The sequence below is a fragment of the Festucalex cinctus genome, chromosome 18 (genome assembly GCF_051991245.1).
Source record: "Festucalex cinctus isolate MCC-2025b chromosome 18, RoL_Fcin_1.0, whole genome shotgun sequence".
NCBI lineage: Eukaryota > Metazoa > Chordata > Actinopteri > Syngnathiformes > Syngnathidae > Festucalex > Festucalex cinctus.
In genome coordinates this window covers 4,855,621-4,880,737 of record NC_135428.1, presented here as the reverse complement: position 1 = coordinate 4,880,737, position 25,117 = coordinate 4,855,621, and the positions used below count along the sequence as shown (strand labels likewise).

Below are 25,117 nucleotides of genomic sequence, written 5' to 3'. Positions count from 1 at the left end.
TACCCGCAGATCTGTTTTTCATCAAAGGGGTCAAAGGTCACTTGCTTTGCCATTCCTGCTGCCGGGAAACAAACCCGGCCCTTTTGTTTTACACCTCAGGCTTCTGTGGGAAGTTTTTTTTTTTTTTTTTTCACCGTCAACGCCAAATATTGTCCAGCTGCTATTCATCGTGAAAACGAAGGTGCAAAATGTGTCAAATGATGTGAGCGGGGGCAACATACCCGGACTCCTCGAGTCTAATCTATCCAAATAAACACTTCTCCCTCCCCCTGGAATCACATCTGGACTCTGGTGTTATCAACACAAAGCCCCCGCTGCCCGGTAGGCTTCTTGCGCTCAGGATACGCACACGCGCACGCGCACTCAATCATATCTGGAGTTGGGAGTCTGACTGAGGAAACAGAATGCCAGGGAAGGAAGCGTTGAAGTCGGTCGGAAAGCAGATTTCTCCCCAAGTCGACACGGTTTCTTTTCTCTGAGAGGAAAGACGTCTTCGGAGTTTGCGACAACGACAAGATAGCTGCTTTACAAAAAAAATTATAAAAAAAAAAAAGCATATTTTGGTTTCAGTTAAACAGGCGCCTCTACGCGGAGACCACCAAGCAATTGGAGGTGAAATTCCACGCAAGACATTCATCAGGAGGAAATTCTTGACATTCTCTTCATCTTTGACTTTGCAACCTCGACAACTGCCGTTTTTGTGGCAGCGGTTCGAACCCACAGTGAGTACAATTCAACACAACTAAATGATTTTGGAACACTATTACACATTTTAAAATGACTATTATATATTTAAAAAAAAACATTTCTAAAAAGGGTTGTAAAATAAAGGTAAACTGCACATTCATAATTGTGTCTATTAGGGGTGTCACGATTCGCCAACTCCACGATTCGATTTAAATTTCGATTTTGGGGTCACGATTCGATGTTTTTTTCGATTTTTTTTTTTTTTTTTTTTTCTCCGCTCCCCCACTTTATAACACAGAGGCATATGCTTCTGTAGGCTAAGGCTAGTCTATGATCATTGGTTCTATTCATTGTACAGTAAATCTTATTTCAAAAGATCGGCTACATATAGGTGATGCAATTTCCATATTATTTTTGTGTAAATTTATGTAATATATGATAATTGACATTAGGCAGGAATGATCAAATTCAAAGAATTTATTTACAATATAAAGTTAACCGTCTTGTTCTTACTGAAGTGTAAAATAAAAAATAAAAAAACAAAAACAAAAAGTCACAGTGGGTGCCTGCCATCTATTGACTGTTTTTGGTTACAACAGTGTGCTGTGCGTTCCTCTTAAAATAATGTGCAATGTGCAACAACAACAAAAAATATATTGTATCCAAAGTCATGGAACAAATACAGCCTGAACAAACTATATCCCAACATTTACAGTTGCTGGGCATACTGTAGCGTGGTTCAAGTACACTAATTAAATGTTTGAATCCAGCGTTTTCCAAGGCTGCAGGTCTGCTGCTATAAATAGACCTATGGATCTGGCGTTTCGCGCGAGCTGAAGTGTGTGGAAGTTTCACTGTAAATGAGGATGAAATAGTTGGTTGGACCGTTGTTTTCCCACTTCTAGTTGAATTTGATAAATCTAAATCTTTGTGATGCCTGCGTAAATGTCCCGTCATGTTTGTCGTGTTTCCCGTTGTTACGGCTGGCGGCTCGGGCCATTCAGTTTGAATGCGCCAGCGCGACACTCTGATTGGAGGACTGTGCCAGCGCGACACTCCGATTGGACGACTGTGCCAGCGCGACACTCCGATTGGACGACTGTGCCAGCGCGACACTCCGATTGGACGACTGTGCCAGCGCGACGCTATTGTGTATCCGTGTATTATACCCCTATTAGTTATTGTTTCTCCTCCGTTCTGTCAGTTCTGTCAAATGCGGTTATTATTTGTTCACCTTCCACTTTCACTCCCTTGTCAAACCCCTGCCTGAAATTTCAATTAAAACTACTCAGATGTTAAAGTCGACCCGTGTTTATCTACTCTATATTTTCTGTTATTGTGTTACTTCCCTTCCCCTTGACGAGCCGGGCGTAACACCGTGGCCGAGTACAGTACGCGCACATAGCATATCTTGCAACTGTGGTCTTTTTATCGACAACGTGAACGTTGTCGACATAACTCACCGGGAACGCAAAATGTTTCCAAACTGGTGACGAGAGAAGCGGGAGCGGCTTGAAGCACCATTGCTGTGTCTGTCCGCGCTTGCCATCATGACTGCAGGAGAAGTCAGCTAACAAGTGCCGTTAGCTAGTAGCTGAATGGCTGCGTCTCATTTGCTTTCCTGGGAGGTGGCGGTGGCGGCGGTGGCGGCGGGCGCGGGGGGGGGCATCGAATCGTGTGTCCTCTCTTCTATTTCGATGCTCGAAATCGTGACGTAATTTCGATCGATTTCGATAAAAAATCGAAATCGTGACACCCTTAGTGTCTATAATATGAAAATAATTCATCGTAAAAAGCCTCATTGAATCGCAACTTTTCACGTGAAGTCACGTGGTGATGAATTCCCCAGTATGTTTAATGAGAAATGGAAATAAAAGGCGTGTTTTAAAAACAAACAAAACAAAAAGCGGTCATCAACGCAAGAACATTGTTCTGACTGATTGGTGACACTGATTAGAGGGAATTTTTCGGCTCCTGCTTGGACTCATTGTTCTAGTTTATTCTGCAGTGAGGAGGCGGGGTCGGCGGGAGCCCATTTCCTTTCCCAGTTGCTATAGTTTACTACTATTTTCACTCACGGCACAGAATAACACCCCATATATTATTTTTTAATACATGATTATGATGATGAAATCCTGTACTGGGGGAATTCCAATTGCAACGCACACAGCACAAGTTTACAAATTTAGCAGTAACGAGTTTAATAATAATGCATATATTTGTGGAGTCTGTGGTCAAAGTTGTATTTGACAATTTTAAAAATGTGCAGAATTTCAACAAGTTACTTCATGGTAAAGGTTAGAACCGTTAGATAGCTCTTAATTTGAAAAGAAAAAGTCACTGAGCTGTCACCAATGTCTTACAAATGCAATTATGCCATCTAGTGGCAGATAAATTACCTCAAGACAAATCAAGATCACACTCGCTCTTTTACAGTGTGATACATCTTTTTAATTTTAAATCAATTTTATGAATTATGAAATGACTATATCAATGACTAAAAGATGCACCCATATTTCTATTAATGTAGCGGGGTTTTTTTCAGCTTTTATTTAAACAAGATGATGAAAACTTAGGGAAAAAATGTTATTGTACATTTAGAACTAGGGGTGCACCGATCAATCGGCCGGCTGATTTAATTATTTATTCCTTAATTTTGGGAGATCGGCCGATCCCTTAAATATTAACCTATCTTTTCCACCAATCTCATCTCCCTCCTCAGAGGTAAAAAATGAATGTATAAAAATCGATTCGGTGGCCTATTTGATCGATTCGAGAATTGCGCACTGTAATATCGCGATATATTGCCAAATCGATATTTTTTTTAACACCCCAATTCAACATCTTTCTTTCAGTTCTCCGCCATCAAAATGAGTCTGTCACGGAACGGGACACTAGAGAAGACATCGGAGCTGCCCCACTCCGAACCCGGCTCCCCGTCACGAGGGGCCGGTGCCGTGGTGCCCCCGCCATACTCCACGGGTGGGAGCGACGGCCCCGACCCCCCGCTGGAGTTGAGGGGCTCTCTGGACTGCTGGGCCTGCTCCGTGCTGGTCACAGCTCAGAATCTGGTGATCGCAACGATCAACGGCTTGTTGGCCGGCATCGTGTTTGGCACTATCCTCACCCCGGCGCTCGTCATGATTATATTCGGCTTCCTCTGCCACTCCACGGTCAGTAAACAAAAATGTTGGCGGATGTTGTTCTGCCTGTCATTATACGTCACTGCTATAGATAGATGAACAAAGATCCATTATTCGGCGTAAATATTGTACAGTTTGTGTCTTATGGCACTCTGGTTAGGAATCACGGTTAAACGCCACACCTCCATGTTGAACGGTTCGTGACATGCAGTATATTTTCCTCGGTGACTTGATACTGTTTGTCTAAGTTTTTCTGGGACTTCCTGGAGATTAAATTTTTAATCTTTTGCAGCTGTGACTCATAGCATTGATTACTTTGTGCAGTGCAATAGCAGACCAAATTTGAGATGTTTTGGGGAGAGCTAATGTGCTGGTTCCTTGAGATTGAGGTCGCCAGGGGGCATCGGTAAGAATGTGAGGAGATGACTCAGTTCTCTTTTTATTAGTCCAACTATGGGTGTGTGGCTACTTTGTACAAGTTAGTGTATGTGTGGTTCTGTAACACAAATAATATAAAGACATATCAGACACAACACTTTGCAAGGTACAAATAAACAAAAACGCCTCAGTCGAGAGTAGCTTGTAAAATATAAATCAACTTAGTATGACTGGGCCATCAGCACGCTAGCGATTAGCATTAGCATATGTAAACAATGGTGAACGGCCCACGGATGTAATAACACTCTTTGAACTACACGAATCGTGTATTAATCATTATATCGGGCTATTAACACAAGGGATCGTTCGAATTTTTTAACATGAATCTTAATTCGATCCTCACCTCCAGTGTGTGCGATCAGCACTGACTTACCCCTGACAGCGTTCTGTCTTCTGTGACACGCGTTCTGGTCCGGTGTTGGACGAGAGGAAAATAGTCCAGCAAGCTGGCTGGGGTCTCGGAAATAAAGCGTTTTTCTTCTAAAAACTATTTGTTTTCAAAAGTGTGATACATTTCCATCACAATACACCTTTCCTGAAAAAAAGTCAGACGCCATTTCCGCCAGCCACTACTTTTCTGTTCGTTCGTATCACTGCGCGGCGCCCTGTAGAGGGCTAACCGACGCACTGCAGCCAGCTAGCTGATACTTCCGCCTTCGAAAAGGCAAACAACTTCTAGCGGAAGGATCAGCTCAAATATTTATGAATGAAGAAAGCTATCTATATTCGAGTAAATTGTGTTTTGCCATTCAGTGACGTCACATTGTAGTCCGCCGGTGAAGTCGAGGTCCTTGACGCACTTCCTGGTTTGAACTCGGGTATTTCCGACTTCCGACCATCCTCGAATGCAGCATTAGTGTATGAGAACTGGCGAAAAAAAATGAAATGAGCTTGTGCACGTGACTGTTTCAGGTGCAGCCCCACGGTACCTCTGTGTACTGTTCGGACCTGCTGGACGACGCCGGTTGCGTAGCTCTGCTGGTGGTCGGCTTCCTCCTGCTCACGCCTCTGCTGGTCCTGGCGCTGGCTGCCTTCTGTCGCCTGGCTCGCCACCTGCAACTGGGCTTGTGCTTCATCCCTTACAGCCGGGCCGTGTACAAGAACCTACCTGCCGCTCGCAGCAGGGAGGCCGGGGTGGCCGGCTGCTGCGGCATGCCGGAGGTTTCGGAGAGGGAGGGGAAGGGCAGTGTTTGGGTGTGAGCAGAGGGGCTGCCTCTGACATTGGGTTTGTATCCCTGCTTGATGAAGTGGGTGGTCATTTTTAATCCGTTGTAAAAAATCAATCCACAACAGTCCATCATTGCAAATGGATGTTTAGCTCATAGTTTTGTATTCTATTACTGTATTTTATAAGATATTTTCCAATAAAATCTTACTCCAACGTTGACTTTTTCTTAATACATATGGACCCCTTCATGGCCTACGTCACGATGACGTCACGGTGTTTACTGGACGGCAAAAACAACCGCTGGAGGCAACAAAGTGCAGCTAGAAGTAAACAACGCTGGTTGTCTGTTTATTCTATTCTATTTTTATCAGTTTACTCACATATTAACTCAAATGGCCGTTTTCCACGTCCGAAGTGAACTTTCTGTGAAAATATGCTGACCGGTGTTAGAACCACAGGCCACTGAGCTGTTTTTGCCTCCAGCTAAGCCCCGCCCTTTAAATTGCGTCACATTGTTTACAAACTTTGAAGGGGTCTATTGAGTAAACAGTACAAAACTATTAGGCTAGTTGAAAACTAAATGAAATCTCACATTGTCATTGAAAATGAAAAAGAAGCTATGATGGTAAATCTGGGTGCTATTACCGTTTACGGCCACTAGATGGGGTCCAAAAACTCTTACATTATGGCACAACTGCTTGGTCAAGAAAAAAAATGACAAGGCGTGACAAAATTAAGAGATATAAAAATCCTTTATTCATACATAAATTACAGACAATGTTCAAGGATTTGTGTTTTTTAAAAATTGGGTTATAAAATTACTGTCATGTTTTATTGCGATATTATTTCATGTAAATCTGTATTTCGCATTCAACAAGACTTATTGAGTCATCGTGTGAGTTAACATGGCTGGTTGTTGATGTTAGTCAATAATTTGTGATGTGGGGCTTTGTAAGGAGCTGTGAACGCGCCAGGTTGCAAGCTACCACGGCCGTCTTCATCCACTTGACCCATGATGATGTAGTTAGCGCCTGCGGTGAAAAAAATAAAAAATAAAAATAAAATAAGGACCAGATGAATGTGATGGTGCACAAAATGTACAATTTTGCGTATGTTTACCTCTGCGAAGCAACGGGCACTTCCTGCATTGTGACACCAATCGAACCGACATGGTCTCTCCGACTTGCGTGATCGTTAGCCGTCCTGCTTTGTAAGTCTTAATGAGGGATACCCCAATGAGAAGGGTGCCCCGGGGTCCGGGGGCCAGAGAGGTCACTTTCCCGGTTATCACTGCAAGAAAAGTGGGGGTGGTAAGAATGCAGCGTTTGAATGGTTATTATTACATATCCGCCAAGCATGAAAGTGCAAATGTGTTTGTTTGTTTTTTTCCCCTATGGAAAGCCATTAGAGCGTTTGATATCCCGTTGATCTATGTCCTCACTACTACAATACTGGTGAAGTATAAGATTTTTTTTTATGTGATTTATTTAATTGAATTAATAGCTACTTAGTTAGTTCTTGTAAATAACTGTTGAAATGTTTTTGTAAATAAATGAAAAAATACAAACTACAAATACAAAAAATAATTTACATAAATATACATTATATTTAACTATGATTTTAAAAAAATCCCTAATGATTGTAATCAATAAAAATTGAACATTTTTATAAAATTATTTATATTTATCATTGTTATTAAAATATTTTTTTTTCTCCATACACATTCAACATGCAACTTTTCACTAATGAATTGTAATCAATAAAAATTGAAATACAATGTGATTAAATTGTTATCTATATTTAGAATTGTTATTACATTGTTATTATTATTGTTATTAAAACAATGATCAATTTGTCTTATTTAATAATACGGTGTGACCCTTGAGCACACTTCCGGTTTAACACTGAACAGGTGCACTTACCAAATTCACTGGCACAGAAACTGGGCTTGATAGTTCCGTCTCTTTTACACGCTTTGGCGCACAGTGGATTCTGGGCAACTATAAAAATAAATAAATGCATAAAAAAATAAAACCTAAATAAATAAAAATATGTATTATATTTATGCTTATTTATTTATGTATTTAATAAATAAATAAATACAGAATAGTATGCATATACAGTATGTGCATTTCAAAATAGCCCAAGATGTGGCTTCACTCACCAGGTCGTCCTCCATTTGGTTTGGCGTCAACCACTCTCCTTTCCTGACCCGTGGTGCCGGTCCCACGTCCATTGGTGGGCCTGACAGGTTTGGCTTGACGGGTTGGTTCCACATATTTGACCGTAGCGACAGGCGGCGGTGCCGTAGTCGTAGGGACTACACGTACAGCGGGCCTTGCTGGAACGGACCTGCTATCAGAACCTCCGCTGTGCACTACAGCTGGGTCAGAACCACGGGGGATGCTCGTGTAAGTAGCCAGAAAGCCGTCAGACGTCACACTGAGGTCAGACACAAACTGGACCAGGAGCACGTTGCCGCTGGTAGTGATGGGCCTGCACAGACAAAGAACATGAGCGGGAAGTTGGGAGCGGTTAAGCATAATATTGTGTTTTTCAACCAGTTGTGTTTTCTTACGGTGGGGCTTTATCTCCACAATATTTTCCAATCAGGCGCGAGTCATCTTTCTCTCCGCCGTTAAAGAAGGCCACGTAGTCGAAGCGGCAATAGGTATCCGCCTCCAAAACAAACTTACCAAATTGAACCTGGATGACCTGGTATCCAAACAGAAACGATTAAAACACAAAGGTTTGGAATGACTTGATGCAGGTTCTGTTGCAAACCTTATCAGGGTCCACAGTAATGAGCCAAGAGCAGCTGGTTCCTGGCGGATACTTCTTGTTGGGCCAGTTTGGCGTCATGATCTCTCCCTGGGATTTTGTTGTCTTTCCCCCACAGAACTGCTCATCTAAAACAAGCCACACAACCAGGAGGATTTCAAAGGAAGATAACGCCAGATTGCAGTCCAAGATGCATTCTTCACTTTACATCTACTGAAACTAGAAAAGCACATTGTATTATTATTTACATAACAGTAATTTTAGAACCCCACCGGCTAGGGTCTTGCACTATCTCAACCATCTGTACAAAAACTTGTCTGCTTTCAAAGATACCGTTGCTGAAAACATTACAAACGCATCGACACAGTAATTAGATTTAAAAACAAACAAAAAGTCTACACGCTCCTGTAAAAATGCCCGGTTTCTGGGCTTTTCCGCCTCACTTCCTGTTGATTTTAGGGCATTTCCTGTTGATTTTGGGGCACTTCCTGTTTGTTTTTGGGCACCACTGTGTCACTTCCTGTAACTTTTGGGTCATTTCCTGTTGATTTGTGGACACATCCTATTGCTTTTTGGGCTTTTCCGCCTCACTTCCTGTTGATTTTAGGGCATTTCCTGTTTATTTTGAGGCACTTCCTATTGTTTTTGCCGCACTTCCAGGTCAACTTCCTGTTGTTTTGGGGGCGCTTCTAAAACACTTGCTGTGGATTTTGGGGCACTTTTGTTTGCTTGTGGGTTCTTCCCAGTCACTTCATGTTGATTTTAGCGCATTTCCTGTTGATTTTGAGGTACTTCCTATTGTTTTTGTCGCACATCCAGGTGAACTTTCCATTGTTTTTGTCGGACATTAATGTAAAAGGATTGGACTTTAGGACTTTATTGTTATTAAATTCGCCTGAAGAGTTTTCACCGGTTCACCCCCACAACAAATATGGCGTCTTATTGGAAAGACTCTGTATACTGTAATTATGGTTTCTATGAGAGTGGGTATGGTTTATTTTGATTGCCTTTAGAACAATGCGTGGCCAATATCATAGCATAGGGATTGTGGCTGGGTGAGGGGGGTCATTTAAAACACACACACACACACACTTACTGTAACAATGGAGACTCACTGGAAAGTAAAGTAAAAACGTTCATTTATAGGACTAAAAGTTAATAGTTACTGTTAAATGCATCAATAATCTGCATTTTTGTCTTGTTGTATCATGTTTTTACGAACGCACGCTATCGCACAGGCATGTAAAGGTATTTGTTCTAGTGTTGTTGCCGAAGTTAGCGATCCAAGATGGCCGATCTTCTGCACATGCGCGTCACAGATCGTACTGGGGTCACAGATCCCGTCTCAACAGGCTCTTCCCAATCACTTTCTGTTGATTTTAGCGCATTTCCTGTTGATTTCTAGGCACTTCCTATTGTTTTGCCGCACTTCCAGGTCAACTTCCTGTTGTTTTGGGGGCGCTTCTGAGACACTTCCTGTTGATTTTGGGGCACTTTTGTTTGGTTGTTTGTTTGCTTCCCAGTCACTTCCTGTTGATTTGGGGGCACTTCCTATTGTTTTTGGGCGCTTTTCCGGGTCACTTCCTGTTGATTTTAGGGCATTTCCTGTTGATTTTGAGGCACTTCTTATTGTTTTTGCCGCACTCCCAGGTCCACTTCCTGTTGTTTCGGGGGCACTTCCGAGACACTTCCTGTTGATTTTGGGGCACTTTTGTTTGCTTGTGGGCTCTTCGCAGTCACTTCCTGTTGATTTTGGGGCACTTCCTATTGTTTTTGGGGGCTTTTCCGGGTCACTTCCTGTTGATTTTAGGGCATTTCCTGTTGATTTTGGGGCACTTCCTATTGTTTTTACCGCACTTCCAGGTCAAATTGAATGACTGTATATTAAAAGACGGTGTTTCGACTTTCTCTTCTGTTTTGACCTTGTCATTCAGTACCAAGAAAATGTGCAGAAACAAAGTAGCACCTACCCTCAGCATATGGTGTGGCACCACTGAAGTAGGCCACAAATCCTCTACCATTGGTCTCTTCATCTGTCACCATCTCCAACATCATAACGTTGGTGGTAGAAATAAGAGCACCAGGCCGGAAGGTTCCACAGAAACGTCCCAGTTTTTGCACAGTGTTGGATTTGCCATTGTAAACATCCAGGTAGTCGTAGCGACATTGCGAGTCCGCCTCCAGGTCAAAAATACGGAAGGTCAGCATGACCACCTTATCTTCCGGGACCTGACAACCAAAGAGACACCAAAAGGGTTAGTCAATGAATAGGAGGCAGTTCGTGTGGTGTTTTGACTTGTTGTAGAGTGACTCACTGTGATGATCCAGGTGCATTTGCTGTTTGGTTTGTAATGGGTCGGGAAGCCCTCACTCCCGACAAATCCCGACTCTGCAACAAGTGATCCTCCACAGTGGAAGACGGGTCTGTGATAACGGTCATGAGCAGACTGTACAGTATTAACAAGCTTTGGCAAATAGACAAGAATTGCATGAATGCATAAACTGGGCCCATGTTTACAGAAACTTCCAATGGGAGTCTCAAACTGTAAAGTGCGTTTGCCAATTGCTGAAGTTTGGAATTTTACGGAGGAAAATTGACTACTATTGTTAAGCCAAGTACTTCTGCTTGACATTCCAACGAACTCCAAGAATTATAACTAGAAAGAAAACAAATGGAATTCAACTAATCTTCCTCAGCGGACTCTGTCAACCTCGTCGTTATAGTGTCATAAAAATCTTAAAGAGCTCTGTGGAGCAGCTCTTGTAAACACGTACAGATTTGTAGTAGCAGAGTCAGCAAGGGTATGTTTCTGACAAGTGAACTTTTTTGTGGCTTAAAACACAAAATACACAAGAAAGTTGTGTTAAGATTATTTTAGAGAGGTTGCATTTCCTCAAAATGGTGACAAATAATTAGTGTCTCTTAACAACTTTTTACACTCGTGTGCCAATCCTTGTGTCATTCCCAGCAAAAACACACCCACTGTAAATAATTTTGGGCTTAACAGTATGAAGCAAGAGAGGAAGAACTCCAAAAAAAAAAAAAGTCATACACTTGGTGATTACAGCCAAAATGTCCTGAGCTGGAGCCAAGTTGCTCAGATTGGACCCCACGGGTGGAAGCGAAAACATGAACATCTGGTGGCTCAGCCATTGTAGACACTCACACACAAAAAACAACAACAAATCTGCGCCTATTCAAGCAAAACCAAGTGGAAAGATTTCACCCGAAGAGATGTGAAAGAATTCAGACGTAGACTGGAAGTTTTGTCAAATTAACGCTGACTTATCCTGACTTCGAACGCACCTTTTTTTCCGCACCGTGTGACCTCACCTGGTGTAGTTGGTCTGCTGGGCGTCGGTCCATCCCAAAACGAGTGACAGGAGCAAGGAGATTCCCCACATATGGCTTGCGGACAGCATGATGCGCTCACCGAGACACTATTTGGAGAGAGGGGAGTTTGCGGCGTGAGGCAAGAGGTTCAGGAGCAGAGTTGGAGGAGGAGGAGGAAGAGGAGGAGGAGGATGGGTGGAGCGACTTCAGGATTGGGGGGGTGGGTGTTGTTGTTAGATAGTTCTAGAAGAGAGATGCTTAAAGGACAACGATTGTGAGCAAGAGCCCAGGGGTGGTGTGTGTGTGTGTGTGTGTGTGGGGGGGGGGGGGGGGGGGGGGGGGGGTAAGAAGAGGGAGTCGAAGGCTTTAATTAGAGCCAGATGTTTTCTCCATAAAAAAACAGGTTGCATACACAAGGAGGGGAGCTTGGTGGGGGGCATCTCAGGAGGAAAGTGATTTCTGTTCTTTTTAAACTTCCAACTAATAGATTTATTCTCTGAGGCTGTTTGAAAGAGCTATATAAATAAAGATAACTTGACTTAAAGGGATACTTCACTTATTTAGCCCATTATAGCAATAAAAATATTGTGTCTACAATTAATTTGATACTTACATTATTTTTCATGTACAATTAGTACCTTTAAAAACACATTTTGCAACTTTGCTGTCGACTGAAAGTGACATCACAAGGGCTCAGGTAACCAATCACAGCTCAGCTGTTTTCTAGGTTTGGTCATGTGACATTTACAAGCCGAGCTGTGATTGGTTACCTGAGCCCTTGTGATGTCATTTTCAGTCGACAGCAATTTCCAAATGTGTTTTTAAAGGTACTAATTGTACATGAAAAATAATGAAAGTATCAAATATATTATAGTCAAAATATTGTTTGACTGCCAAAAATGGCTAAATATAAGTACAACAATACTAAAAGTTTTATTAAAAAAAAAAAAAAAAACTACCACTAACTTAACTTTTTTAAGTTGGTGTAACTGTACGTTATTTGGTACTGTGCGTTTATGAGTAATTTGTACTCATAATTTTTGTTTAAATTGAGCTACACTATTTTTTTTTGTGTATGGATAACTTAAAAACATAAATTAGCTGTAACTTAATAAAATGTAATTTTGTGATCACATCTTGTTTCGATTGGTTTAGAATTACAGATAAAATTAAGTTATATGGTACATACTAAAAATAAAACTTAATGTATGTAATGCAATATTTTATGTTTTGTGTGTATTATTCACAATTTTACACGTTAATTTGTAATTTTATTTTAGCCTTATTTTACTTTGTCAGCAGTTGACATTGTAATAGATAATCTGCTCTCAGTTTCCTTACCTGGTTAATTAAATAAAGTTTAAATAAATTAATAATAATTATGTTGGAATATAAAAAATGTTTGGACTTCTGTTATCTAATAGTTTTAAAACTAACATTTATAAGTTAGTGAGAATAATTGGGTTGCTGTAAGAAAGCTTCTGAGTAGCCTTTGTATTAAAAAAATAAAAATAAATAAATAAATAAAACAAATAAGTTGTGTGTCATCATCAAACCATTCAAGTTCTGGAAAACGTAACTTTTGAAGTGAGCCAACAACTAAAAAAAAAAAAAAAAAAAAAAAAAAAAAAAAAAGTGAGGCAACCTATTACCTCACTTTTTCTGTTTTTTTGTTTAGTTCAGCTAACTTATTCAGGTTAACAGTGTGACCAGTTTCCTGTCCATTGTGACTGATGACAGATTACATAATTCACCGGTTGCACTATCAATCTTCACAATCTACTGAGCTAAACTCGTGACAGTGTTACTTTGAGATTTCTTATTGCTTTCTTGTTATTGATTTTTCAAAGTTAGTACCGGTAACAAGCTCCTGTGGGGTTTTGATTTGACGTTATTATAAAACTAATGAAGTATCCTTGCATCGTATCTCCCCAAACCCCCGGAATGTCCTTTGGCTCCATATAGAATCAGAGCCAGAGGGCGTCTGTTCCACCCCCCCACCCTGATAGTGGAGGAGTTCTCATGGCTGAGTCAACTCTCTGGTCGACACTGCTGAGGCCTAAAGCGGCTACGCATGGTCCACTAAATACTGTAAAAGCAGACACTTTCATGCACTGCTGACCTACAACCGCTTGATCAGAGTCTGGAACAACCAAGGCGGACGGCCAATAAAAACACAAGGCACAGTTTCCACAGAGTCTCCAGTTACATGTGGCGTATTACTTAAGAACACTTTTTTGTTTCTGTTTTACTCTGATTTAGTGTTTCTCCCTTACAACCAGCGTGAAATGAGTTCTGCTGCCAAAATAAAGACGGAGGAGGTCAGTTGGAGATACAAGTACGTGCTGGTCACTGCTGCGCTGTTTGTCTTCAAAGTGAAGTCTTGATAAGAGGCAGCAAAGGCAGGAATGCAAGCGATGATGGCATCACCGTGTGCAGCCACTGCCAATGCGTGCATGTGTGCGGGGAGCTGGAGTGACCTTTACACTTGGCCAATAACCCCCCAGGCAAGGAGGTTCTGCAATAACGCCAGACAGATCGGTATGATTGACATACTTTCATTTCGCCAAGAGTCACATGGAATCGCGATGGGGGAGAGGGGAGGAGTGAAAAAGAATTCAGAGGAAAAACAAACTGGGAGAAGAAGGATCTGACTCAGCAACATGAGGAAAGTCATGTTGCTTGTCATGCATTTGCAACTGTTACCCCTCAATTTGTTTACTCATCAGTTTTTCACGTTTAAAAAACGTTTGTCAGAGAATCCCATCTGGTCTCTGCCATTTTGGTTCCACACAAATTCAAAAGGCCTTTAATTTATGCAGCACATTACAGTAGGCCAGTTTCCACTATTTCCAAAATTAGAAACATGTGCACGAAATTCTAATAGAAACTAATGTTGTGTCTTTGAGATTTACAAGAAAACATAAAAACAATGTTGACAACTGCTAAGTTGACAGTTTAAGATGTCAGGAAAAGTGATAATAAACTCTGCCACACTTCCAAGAAACAGCTGGAGAAAGATCAAGAACGTCGAACTAGAATGCGACGAGGAAAATAAGCTTTTTCCTGACAGTGTGCCACATGCTGATCATCAAGTCAAAAATGTCCTTTACAATATGTTCTCTGCGCCCCCACTAGTTTAAACATGGCATTATGATCAATATTGTGTTTGTGGAACATGAATTAAAAAGCAAAACTCACCCATTTTCATCCATCTTAGTGGGCAGCCATTTTACCACTTGCTGTCGACTGAAAATTATGACATCACATTGGCTCAAAGATTTGCTTGCATCATGTTGTCAGAACCATCAACAATCAAGTGAAAGTAAAGCCCATCAGAAAAAAATGCTACAAAATGTAAACATTTTGTAACTCTGTGATTTACAATTCATACTGAGGATACTATGAATGGTCGATGCAAACAGTACACTACAAGTTTTCAACGAAAAAAACAAAACAACAGTCGTTAGTAAAAGTGGCAACGAAAGATGGCTGCCCTCTGGTTTCAGCTGTGGTAGTCCTACTGACAGTCCATTTAAGAACCGTGCCATGAATAACTTCTCCGTATAAGTCAGGTTTCAGCAAAACATGCCGGTGTTATCCAATTTAATTAGTATCGCAGGTGAAGCGGAGCCTTTCGTAGCTGACTATGGGGACACCGAGCATTACGTTACATTCTAACCTATGGGCAAATTAGCGTCTTAGCCATAGGTGTCTGTCATTTTACTGACACCTGGTGGTTAAAATGCAGAGCTACAACCTGGCAGTGCAACATGCTAGCATTTTTTTCTTCACAGGATGCCAGTTCTTCGAATCTCCCTCGTGTGGAGTTTGCAAGTTCTCCCTGTTGTCTCGTCTCGGTTTTCACCAGAATGTGCAAGTGGTCATAAGTGTTAGCAGTGCGTTTCTATTTCAGGATAGTGTGTCTTAAGTCATGTGACGCAGGATGTGGATAGGACTATTATCAGTGCTATTTAGTTTTAATACATTTCTTTCAGTGTTATCGTGCCACCTTGTCCTTGTGTTGTCTTTACAATCGGGGAACCGAGTTTATGGCTGATAAATGGACGGAAGTAACTTGCGTGTTGACCAAAATGTGTCTTGTAGAGTTGGGTAGCTCCAGTTAAACATGTTTATCCCTCGTCGTGTTTGCACAGCATGAAATGCATATTTATGAACTTGTTTTGCACACACACAAAGAAAGCAGCATTGTCCAAAAGACACTGTTTTCCAATATACATATATTTTATGATGTTCATCAATATAATAAGACATTGATAGATTTACACTACAATTATTTTATACAATTTAGTTTTCCATTCAGTTTCCTCTCCTTTACATTGAGCCAACCTTGTTTTAGTGTCTAATCCCATATTATACGACAGCACAACAAATCTATCAATAAATAAAAGAAAAACAAAAAGTAAGAATGAAATAAGACTGAGCACATTGCCCGTGATCCTCCAGTCGGGTCCCTCCAGAAAGACCAGACAAACAGGGGCAATATACAGACACACCTCCACGCCAGAACCCTCAGTCCCATTGAGAAATTAAAATCTTTCCTCAAAAATAAATATATTTCAACAAAACAAATATACAGCATCGTGTGGATACAAACAGCAATCTGATGTAAACAGAATTTGTCTTAAGTTTTCTGGACAATTGAAGGGGAAAAAAGACTTTTCCTCCCTGTTGACCTCAGCGATCTTTACTTCTACCAATCAGTGCTTACACAAAATTCAGATACATTGGGAGTTATTTTTTTTAATCAATGCAAAATAATAAAACGTGGACATACAAAACATCTCTCCATATATATTCTTTTGTGTGGAATATCGTAAGCCGTCCGGTGACCGTTCAGAAACTCAAAAGGTTCCCTCCTAATACTGCGCTCATCCCATTTGGGGCGACATTCCATACATGTTGGATGTTTAGGTTTGCTTAACAATAGAGCACATATACTCATCCACGGTTTATTAATATGCTTATTTCAAGCTTCAATCACAAGATCACAAATAAATGAAAGCAGAAAAAAGTTTTCGGATCGCCCACAAATGGGCCGAGTGCAGCGTAAATTTGAGAATACTGAACATTTCACGGGGACGGCATCAGGCAATATTCTCACATGGAAACAAAAGAATGACCACGACAACAAACAAAGTTCCAAGCGGTTAAATTATAGGCGCACGCCTTTTCACACGATACAAGTAAAGCAACGTGAAGAGACAGCGCTCGCTTCATTTTCTCCTTTGTGACCAAATTGGTTGCGAAATCATCACAGGACGACAGCTGCATTTATGGAATAACACGTGTCCTACCCCAATCAGTCATGTCATGTCACCTCAGCAGGATGGCTAAAAACTCTTTTTTTTAAATATAGGTCCCCACTAGCCCTCAAATTACGTTCATATTACAACACTTAATGCTAATTTTTGTCCAATAGTTGTAGCTAGCTAAATGTTTTGTACTATGGCAGAAATGGTTAACAAAACAAGGTTGTGCTATTATTAGTGAAAGGATCCTGAATCTAAAAACTGGTTATTAAATCATTTTACTTGAAGACACGAGGTGCGGGAGAATTGATGCATGCGGTCCTTAAGTTTTGGTTGAACTTGCATAAAGTACATGGCACACTACAAGCTTATGTGGTGTTGCAGTAAAAGTATTTCCACGTAATAGGATCGTTTGGGTTAAACCTGCTCCTCTCCACTTGTTTTTGATGGCAATCGTCAGCACAAGCCCACACATGAGGTTTTTGGTCATTTTTTTCAATTTTTTTCAAGGTCTTCAGATGTGTCACCTCTCTCCTTGTGGGCAAGCAAACAAACGTGCCTTCACTCAAGAGATTTAAGCGGCCTAATCTGTCGGGATAAAGTGGGGATATTCCTGGGGTAGAGCTATTCTAACACACATCGACGCACGTGCGCACGCTCACACACGGTACAATTCCTGATCAGTAACGAGTAAAGGTGCTTGCTGCTAAACATAAAAACCCCAAAGCACACTTAATGACACTTAAATTGAAATATTGTAGGTTATGAGACTGAAAGCTAATGCTAGTTTCCTATTCATCTGGAGCTAAAGTTCACCTATTGTTCTGTTACTTATCACGTAGCCAAAGGGGCCATATGCACCATCCCAAACCACAAAAACGTTTTCCAACTGTGCCATGACGGACGACTGCAATGAACGAGAGAAGCTCCCCCCCCTCAGCTTTGTTTCTTGGCAGTGTATAATGCACACAGCTGAATTATAAAAAACGGAAACACGCACGCCAGACAGAAGTAGAGGAACTTCATCCTCTTCGCCTGTCTGTTTCACACAAAAATACACTATAATAAAAATAGAATCTATTACATTTAATGATGCATACCTATAGGGAGAACCACTTGGTAATCGCCCAGCGTGACAGCGCCATCAAAAACAAGTTTGTTTAGTGCTTTTTGTAGATAACACCAGTAAGGCTTTTTTTTTTCTGTGAAACTCCAATTAAAACCTGAACAATACTTTATTGTAGTAGCGAACATTAATGACTGACACCACAAAATGGCATCCTATTACTGCCTCTCACCAAATGTACCTTTACACCTCATTTTTTTTTCCTGTTGTTTGTATGACTGACTTCAGTTTTTAGTTTCATCGCGCAATTGAAGTATGCTAACAATTACATGTGCTACAGTAAGAGCATTTGCACTATGAAGGAATGTTTTCGAAATAAGACACTACGTAATAATAAAAGAAGAAGAAAAAACATCTACAGACATTGGTCCAACGGTACTATGGCAGTTTTCAAACGATTGTGAATCCAATTCAAGCATGCAGCAAGACACGAGGGAGACGGCCGGAGAGCTGAGGACGCAACGGATATTCAAGAAGAAACGCGGGAAGGGAGACGCGACTGGGAATAACTACAAAGGGATAGCTGAACAATTCATGCATTACTTGATCAATACCCGTGAGCTACAACTTAGACCTGAACGAACTGGAACTAATTTCAACCTGGGGATTGTGACTGCGAAAAGATTCACTTGTGTGGCCGACTCCGATTGTTGCCACTCGAGCAAAAGCGGGGGAACGGACGGATGTTTAGAACATGCAAGATCCACACTTGGATTATTAGGCAGTAGTCGACGCTGAAGCATACAGAAAATTAATACAAAAAATGAAAAAATACAAAATGCACACACTCGCACGCACACCTACAAAACAGTATATATCAGAATAAAACTCTACAAATGACTAGATATAGACCCGTCATGTAACAATTATCATTGCCAATCATTGTTTCCTTTTCTGTTGTTGCATCGTCACAGGTGTTTTGGCTCTCGTTATGGCAGGTTAGAGAAGCCGAGAGGACCCAGAACGGACGCAGGGCCGCACACTCACGGGACAAATATTTGACAGGGGTCCAGAGGCCAGGCGGTGGAAATGATTGAGCCGTACGGCCCTGAAGGGTTTCGGGGTGTTCTATTGAAGCCAATCGGGGGAAAGAGACATGAACTCAATTATTGGGGATTCCTTTTTTGTCATGAATTTCAGGGTTCCTTCTGAAGCAAGGACGTTGGGATTAGACTGGGGTAGGAAAGTGACTCTTCTTAGGTGCTGAAGTACACTGCAGGAAGCAAGAAAAGTGGTGAGTGCTGGCGAAGTCTCCACAAATATGTGCATTATTATTAACTTTTTTACTGCCACACGTTATCAAATAGCAACCCCCACAGTGCCAGCCAGTTTCGAGTATTTGAACTCATCTTTCAAGGTTAACAAAACATTTTGTGCCTTTACTACATACACAATGTAGATAGATCCCATTCCATTCTTTCATTCGAAAAAAGAAGTATGTTTCTATCCTATTCCGTTCTTTAGTAATCACCATTTGAAAATAAGTAATTTGAGTGACATTGAGCAAAAATTGAATAGATAAGGAGAAAACAAGCTTTTTATGAAGAGATACATTTTCTCCACAACAGTAATTTTGACACTAATATTTTTTGTTTAGTGACGTTCTGTGAATTAGGTTTAATGTGAACAAAGGCTTTGAACATTCATGACATCCTTGAAAACGTTCTATTTAATCAGATTTCATTAGATTCCGTCATGTTTCATTGTAATTTCATATACCGGGAGCCCATTGAAAAGCGATACAATGCTGCCATCCACTGGCCATAGTTAGTGGGTGTTTTTGATTCCACAACGCCATTGACCAGGCAGCGCTCCATTAGACGTTGCACTTCCCATTGATTAAAAAAACAAAAACAAACAAACAAAAATAACGTAGTTGACGTCATTTAATGTTTATGGCGGCATACATCGTGATTTTACTAATCATTTAACATTTTTAACAGTTAAAAAGTTAAATTTATTACTGCTAAATTTTGATGTGGAACATACTAATTTTGACATCCCTACTGATGACAAAAGATAATAATAATAATAATAATAATAATAATAATAATAATAATAATAATAATAATAGTAAAAAAAAACATCTTACCAATAATGACAATGAGCACAATCACGCATATCACACCCAGGATAATCATCATCTGTGGTCAGAAGATAAAAAAATACAAAGTTGTCATATGGTCAAATGATAACGTGTCATGATATCAGGAGAATTTTGTGCTCAAACCTTAGCATTCTTCCACCAGTACTTATTCTTCAGTTTTGCAGCGCTGGTCTCAAACTGAGAGGCTCCAGCCTGCAGGGCATCAGCCCTGTCGTCCAGTTCGGACAGCTTCTGATCACGCTCCAGAACCTTGTCCACATTTACGCGCATAATATCCACCACCTGGGGAGAGACACAAACATCATAATTGAAATTATTTGATGTTATTTATGTTTTGATCAGCAGTTAGCAGTGTACCAAATAAATAAACATGAGGCAGAAGCATGACTTGTTCTCACCTCGTCCACCTGCGCCTGCGTCTGCTGCAGACGGCGGTTGCTGGTAAGGTTAGGAGGAGCCTGACTCCCTCCCTCTGGTGCAGGGGCTCCAGCTGGGGCAGACCTGGTTGTCAAAAAAAAAACAAAAAACAAAAACAGTAATTGTATGGTGAAACACAGACATATTTGCAAATTTATGTATTTGTGCATTTTAAGAGCAACCGAACCTCTGTTTTTTGCAAGTTTTATCTGCTGTGCTAGGATAAAGATATTTTGTCTGAAACCCTGCACAACAGTCAATTAATGGAAATTTAAACATGATTTCTATTTTGGCTAGCACCATGCTGCTTGTCAAGTAACTGTGTGATGAATTTTATTTTGCCCTCTCTGAGTGTGCTTAAAGCTGTTTGATTACATCCCATTTGGAGGTTACTGTAAAACTACACATGACTTGGCATTGGTTTATCATACAGCACTTTGTATGCAGCTATGATTGTTTTTAAAGTACTCTATAAGTTGAGTTGAGGAATGCCAGCAGTCAGTACAAAATCCCATTGACAGGCTAATTGAAAAGTAGCATTGAGTTCCACGAATTGTATTCCTTAAAATAAATATTTTCACACACAAACAGGTAATATAACAATACAAAAAAGCACAATATTCTTCCTAATCTACCCAAAATTAAAAAAGAAAAAAAAGCTACACTGCCCCAAGAGGCCAAGACAGAAACTGACATTTATTTTTTATTTTTATTTTTTTTTATTTTGGGTAGTTGAATAAATATTCCTTCAATCAGGCCATAGCCCTGTCTTGTGTTTGCCGCCATCTTGTGGCATCAACAGGTAAATACAAATCCTGACCTAACATAAAAATAAAAATAAAAGGCATGCAAAAGTCCTTGACGATTGATTTTTACCGAATATACACACCATGCTAAATCTAGCATGCGAGGCGATAGAAAGTGATGCCTCATCACAAATATGAGTTGTGACAAAGCTCCTCCACTACTGTGAGACAAAACTGTGTATAAAGGTCATCTTAACACCAACACACATTACTAATCCTTCAACAACATCAAATCCTATTGGCCAAAAGGTCTGGCGATTCCTATATTATTGGCAATGCTATGGACTGATAAGAAAACAGATGATGGGTTTATTCATCAAAGTACCTGACAGAGGTGAAATAATCATGCCACAATATGATAGCCTTCCAAAGTATTTTTTTCATTCATCATTGGTTTGTATTTTTACCACATCTTGTATTTTACCAGTTTAGTTACATTTTCAGTGGTGGCAATCGGCGATATCCAGTAAATTTGCCATTCACAAAATCTCCCAAAATTGTCAATGGTTCGGATACTGATAAACAGCAAGATCAGTCCACTTTTGCTGTGAAGTGAACATATCCAGCCCCTTTTAGATCTTTAAAAATAGTCTTGTATTATTGAGATAATGGCGCTGGAAAGCATACACTATAGCCACATGTCATTTTACAATTTCAACCCAACTGGATTTCTGGATGCTGATCTCAGAAGCACGATGCGTGACTTTCAGCACTGGAGAGAGACATTTCAGCACTGAACAGCACCGCTCCAGTCCCGACCAGTATCAGTTGGCTCCCAGTCGATTGTGACCTCCATAGGACCTCAAACCTTTACATTCCTTTCGATTCTATACAACCGGAACCGTGGTCACATGACAGCCAGTAAAACATGGCCTATAAATAATGTGGCTGCCGACAGCAGCAGTGGGGAGGTTCCTTGATTCAAGGCAAACATGGTCGATTACGACTGAAACACGGTAATAAATCGAAATTTAAGGCAATAAACGGGATGTAGGAACACATACGGGCATACAATGATGTTAGGACCCGATGAATTATCGGATTGGCGGGTTTCTTGCTCTTTAAACAAACGTCCAAGGTTGATTTAGCCATCTTGTTCTTCATCCTCCAGTCAGTCCTCTCAACAAAATAAAAATAAATACAAATAATACTTGCTATTACTTTAAAAACACCAAAGGAGAGACGTTGTAATTGTTAAAGGGGAATATGGTGATATATAATAATAGTTAGCTGTCCACCCTCCCGTTACCATCGACGACAGAAAGGCAAAGGCTATCTTTCCCCACCCCCCGCTGCAGGAGGTTGCAAATATCACGTAAACTATAGGCCCAGGCCTAACATACAGCTAATAAAAATACAGTATATATGACGGGTAGTTTATATTTGTCAAACAATGCTCCGTGGTTTACACGCGAAATTGTGGTTTGAACCGTAGTAACAAGACAAGTTCCACAATATGCCCTTGATTTTCTACAAATAGCTCCATCGTCACCCGCGCCTTGAGCAAAATTACATGTTCGACATGGGCAAAAGGTTATCTTTGTATTGAACGTGGCACCAGCGAATAGATTAATTGGCGTGTGTCTAATGATACAGACGATGTCCTTTCAAACAGAACCGGTCCAAACTGGAAAAAAAAAATGCGTGCGTGCTGGCTGCAGTTAGCGGCACGAGACGAGGCAGAAAAGAGGCACGAGATAAACATGGCTCGTCTTTTCACCTTTGAAACCCTCAAACAATAAAAATAAATTAAAAAAAAGAGGCTTCCGTGTGTTCCAAGGTTAGACTCTTAATGCCATTATCGGACGGCTGTGAAATAAAACACACGCAGGCACGATACAAATCAAATAGTAACTGATAAAAGAGCCACCCAGGAGCTCGCAGCATCGTTTCGTGGGGGGAAAAAAAATATTCATGTATCTAAATCCACAAATAAATGAGCTAAAACGACGTTATACTTACATTTTTTGCGGTAGTGTTGGCTAGACAGCTGTGCTGATATCCGGGCTGGAAATGTTAGCGTGTGCTAAGTGGCTGGCAGATGGATGTGGATTGCCTTCTGCGCTCCTCTCTAGCCTCTGGCACCCTTTGGATGCTTCGCCTGCCGTTTCCCTGCCTATATAGCCGAGGAGGGGCACTGGTTTGGGTCCACCGTCGTGATATGTCCACTTATCGAATAAAATACCCACTTTCCTCTTCGTATGTGACAGTACCAGAAGACTGTGACTCTTTAAGTGACGAGACCGAGCCGTAATGAAGGTATAACAAACCAGTTTGGATTAGCTGGACAAAGATGGCTTGCTGACGTCAACCGAGGCGAGTGTCATGTTAAAATGGGCGGCCGGGGACCTCAGAATGAGCTGTTTTGTCACTCTTGACAAGCCAGTTTTGACTTATATAGCTCCATATTAACATAGAAGGTGTTTCCCCCCTAGACGTTGTAAGTGTCAGTTATAGCGGGGTTGGAAGCTCACACGTAAAGCTTATTTTGATCGTCTCAGGATTTGTCAACAAAATGGCGTACCTCGGGAGGAGGCGTGGCCAGCAGCACAGCGGGTGTCCATGATGGTTTAGTGTTGATTCGATCAAACATGGAGTGGACCCTGGAGAACTCAACCTGAAAGCTAGTTAACTAGGAACATCATTTGGTGCATTTATTCCTAACTGCGGTTAGGAAAAAGCCGTTTGAACATTGTGTGTTATTGCTATCCAGCATGAGGTCTATGACCTCACAATCAGGCTGCACTAGTAGAATAGGCCTAACTAGTATCGTCTCCCCAACTAGTGCCACTTTTGGCCTTCTTTAGTCTTTACTAGGAGACTTGTGCTGCACTAAACAGTTGATCCAACTAGTAGATATGTCTCACGCCCTACAACCTCCCAATCAGGCTACATCAGTATGTTTCCTTCACTAGCAGAAGTTGCAGAACTATTAGTGGGACAACTACGTGAGCATGTTATTAGGGTGTAGTCTGCCTTTTTCCCCCAAAGTCAGCTGGACCCACCTGTCACCCAGAACAGGATCAGTAATAATATAGAAAATATATGGGTTAATAATGTACACGGTTTAATGACAACTACTAGTTCTAATTTAGAGTGACGGAATTTCTTTGCTAATTATTGAAACGGTAAGCACACCGGTAAACAGTAAAACACAAGGCAGGTACATATTTCAGTTTTCCTCAGGAGGCATTTTTCTCTCTAAAATTTTCTTCTTTTTCCGGCACCATTTATTCTCATTTGGGTCGCAGGTGAGCTGGAGCCCATCCCAGCTGACTTTGACTTTGTCACCCAATTGCAGGGCAGAAAAACAACCATTCACGCTCACATTGACACCGATTTGAACTCGGAATCACAGAACAGAGAGGCGGATGTGAAAATCAATCAGTCACAGTGTTGCTGGTCTTCTTCTTGAGTTATTTACTTTTTCTTTTCTTTTTTTTGATTCGTTTTATTACTGGCCCTAGCTTGTCATGAATAATCATCTAGCAAATTAAGTTTAAATACATTACACCAGATGCCAAAGTTCTAGTACAGCATTGGACAACAAGCTACATCACACAAACTGACATTGAGCTATATCAATTATTAGCAGAAAATATAGTAGATATATATATAAAAAAAAATACGAGGACTAGAACTTCATACTTGAGCCTCATTTTGTGTTTCACAACATACAGGCTTTGAATTTTAACACATGGAAACGCCGACTTCTGCAAACTAAATGCTTTGTGCTCTTAAAATGATTGATTTTTGTTGCCTCATATCATGGATGACCTGTATAACATCTGGTATCCTGATTAGTGATTTTTAGATGAATGACAATCGAAGACGCAG

General features: G+C 40.8%; 3 protein-coding genes across 4 annotated transcripts; 1 reads left to right on the top strand and 2 right to left on the bottom strand.

The window, feature by feature from the left end:
• The first annotated feature begins 392 nt into the window (after positions 1-392).
• Positions 393-5,649, top strand: tmem88a (transmembrane protein 88 a). Its single transcript, XM_077504664.1, has 3 exons — positions 393-722; positions 3,543-3,860; positions 5,181-5,649. Exons 2-3 carry the CDS (start codon positions 3,558-3,560, stop codon positions 5,466-5,468), a joined length of 591 nt encoding a protein of 196 aa, XP_077360790.1. The 5' UTR covers positions 393-722; positions 3,543-3,557; the 3' UTR covers positions 5,469-5,649.
• Positions 5,650-6,169: 520 nt separating this feature from the next.
• pcolcea (procollagen C-endopeptidase enhancer a) lies at positions 6,170-15,100 on the bottom strand. 2 transcript variants are annotated; one of them, XM_077505646.1, is made up of 10 exons: positions 14,753-15,100; positions 11,552-11,658; positions 10,533-10,641; positions 10,188-10,446; positions 8,221-8,345; positions 8,015-8,151; positions 7,601-7,932; positions 7,359-7,436; positions 6,556-6,726; positions 6,170-6,467 (listed from the first exon to the last, which is right to left on the bottom strand). In XM_077505646.1, the coding sequence occupies exons 2-10, from the start codon at positions 11,638-11,640 to the stop codon at positions 6,337-6,339; spliced, it is 1,431 nt and encodes a 476-aa protein (XP_077361772.1). In that variant the 5' UTR covers positions 11,641-11,658; positions 14,753-15,100; the 3' UTR covers positions 6,170-6,336. The 2 variants fall into 2 exon arrangements, with proteins under 2 accessions (XP_077361772.1, XP_077361771.1); XM_077505645.1 differs by lacking the exon at positions 14,753-15,100 and adding an exon at positions 12,165-12,191.
• Positions 15,101-15,772: 672 nt separating this feature from the next.
• vamp2 (vesicle-associated membrane protein 2) lies at positions 15,773-23,740 on the bottom strand. The gene is made up of 5 exons (XM_077504884.1): positions 23,243-23,740; positions 20,456-20,558; positions 20,181-20,339; positions 20,043-20,094; positions 15,773-19,163 (listed from the first exon to the last, which is right to left on the bottom strand). Coding segments are annotated over exons 1-5 (333 nt in total). The 5' UTR covers positions 23,245-23,740; the 3' UTR covers positions 15,773-19,146.
• Positions 23,741-25,117: the final 1,377 nt, after the last annotated feature.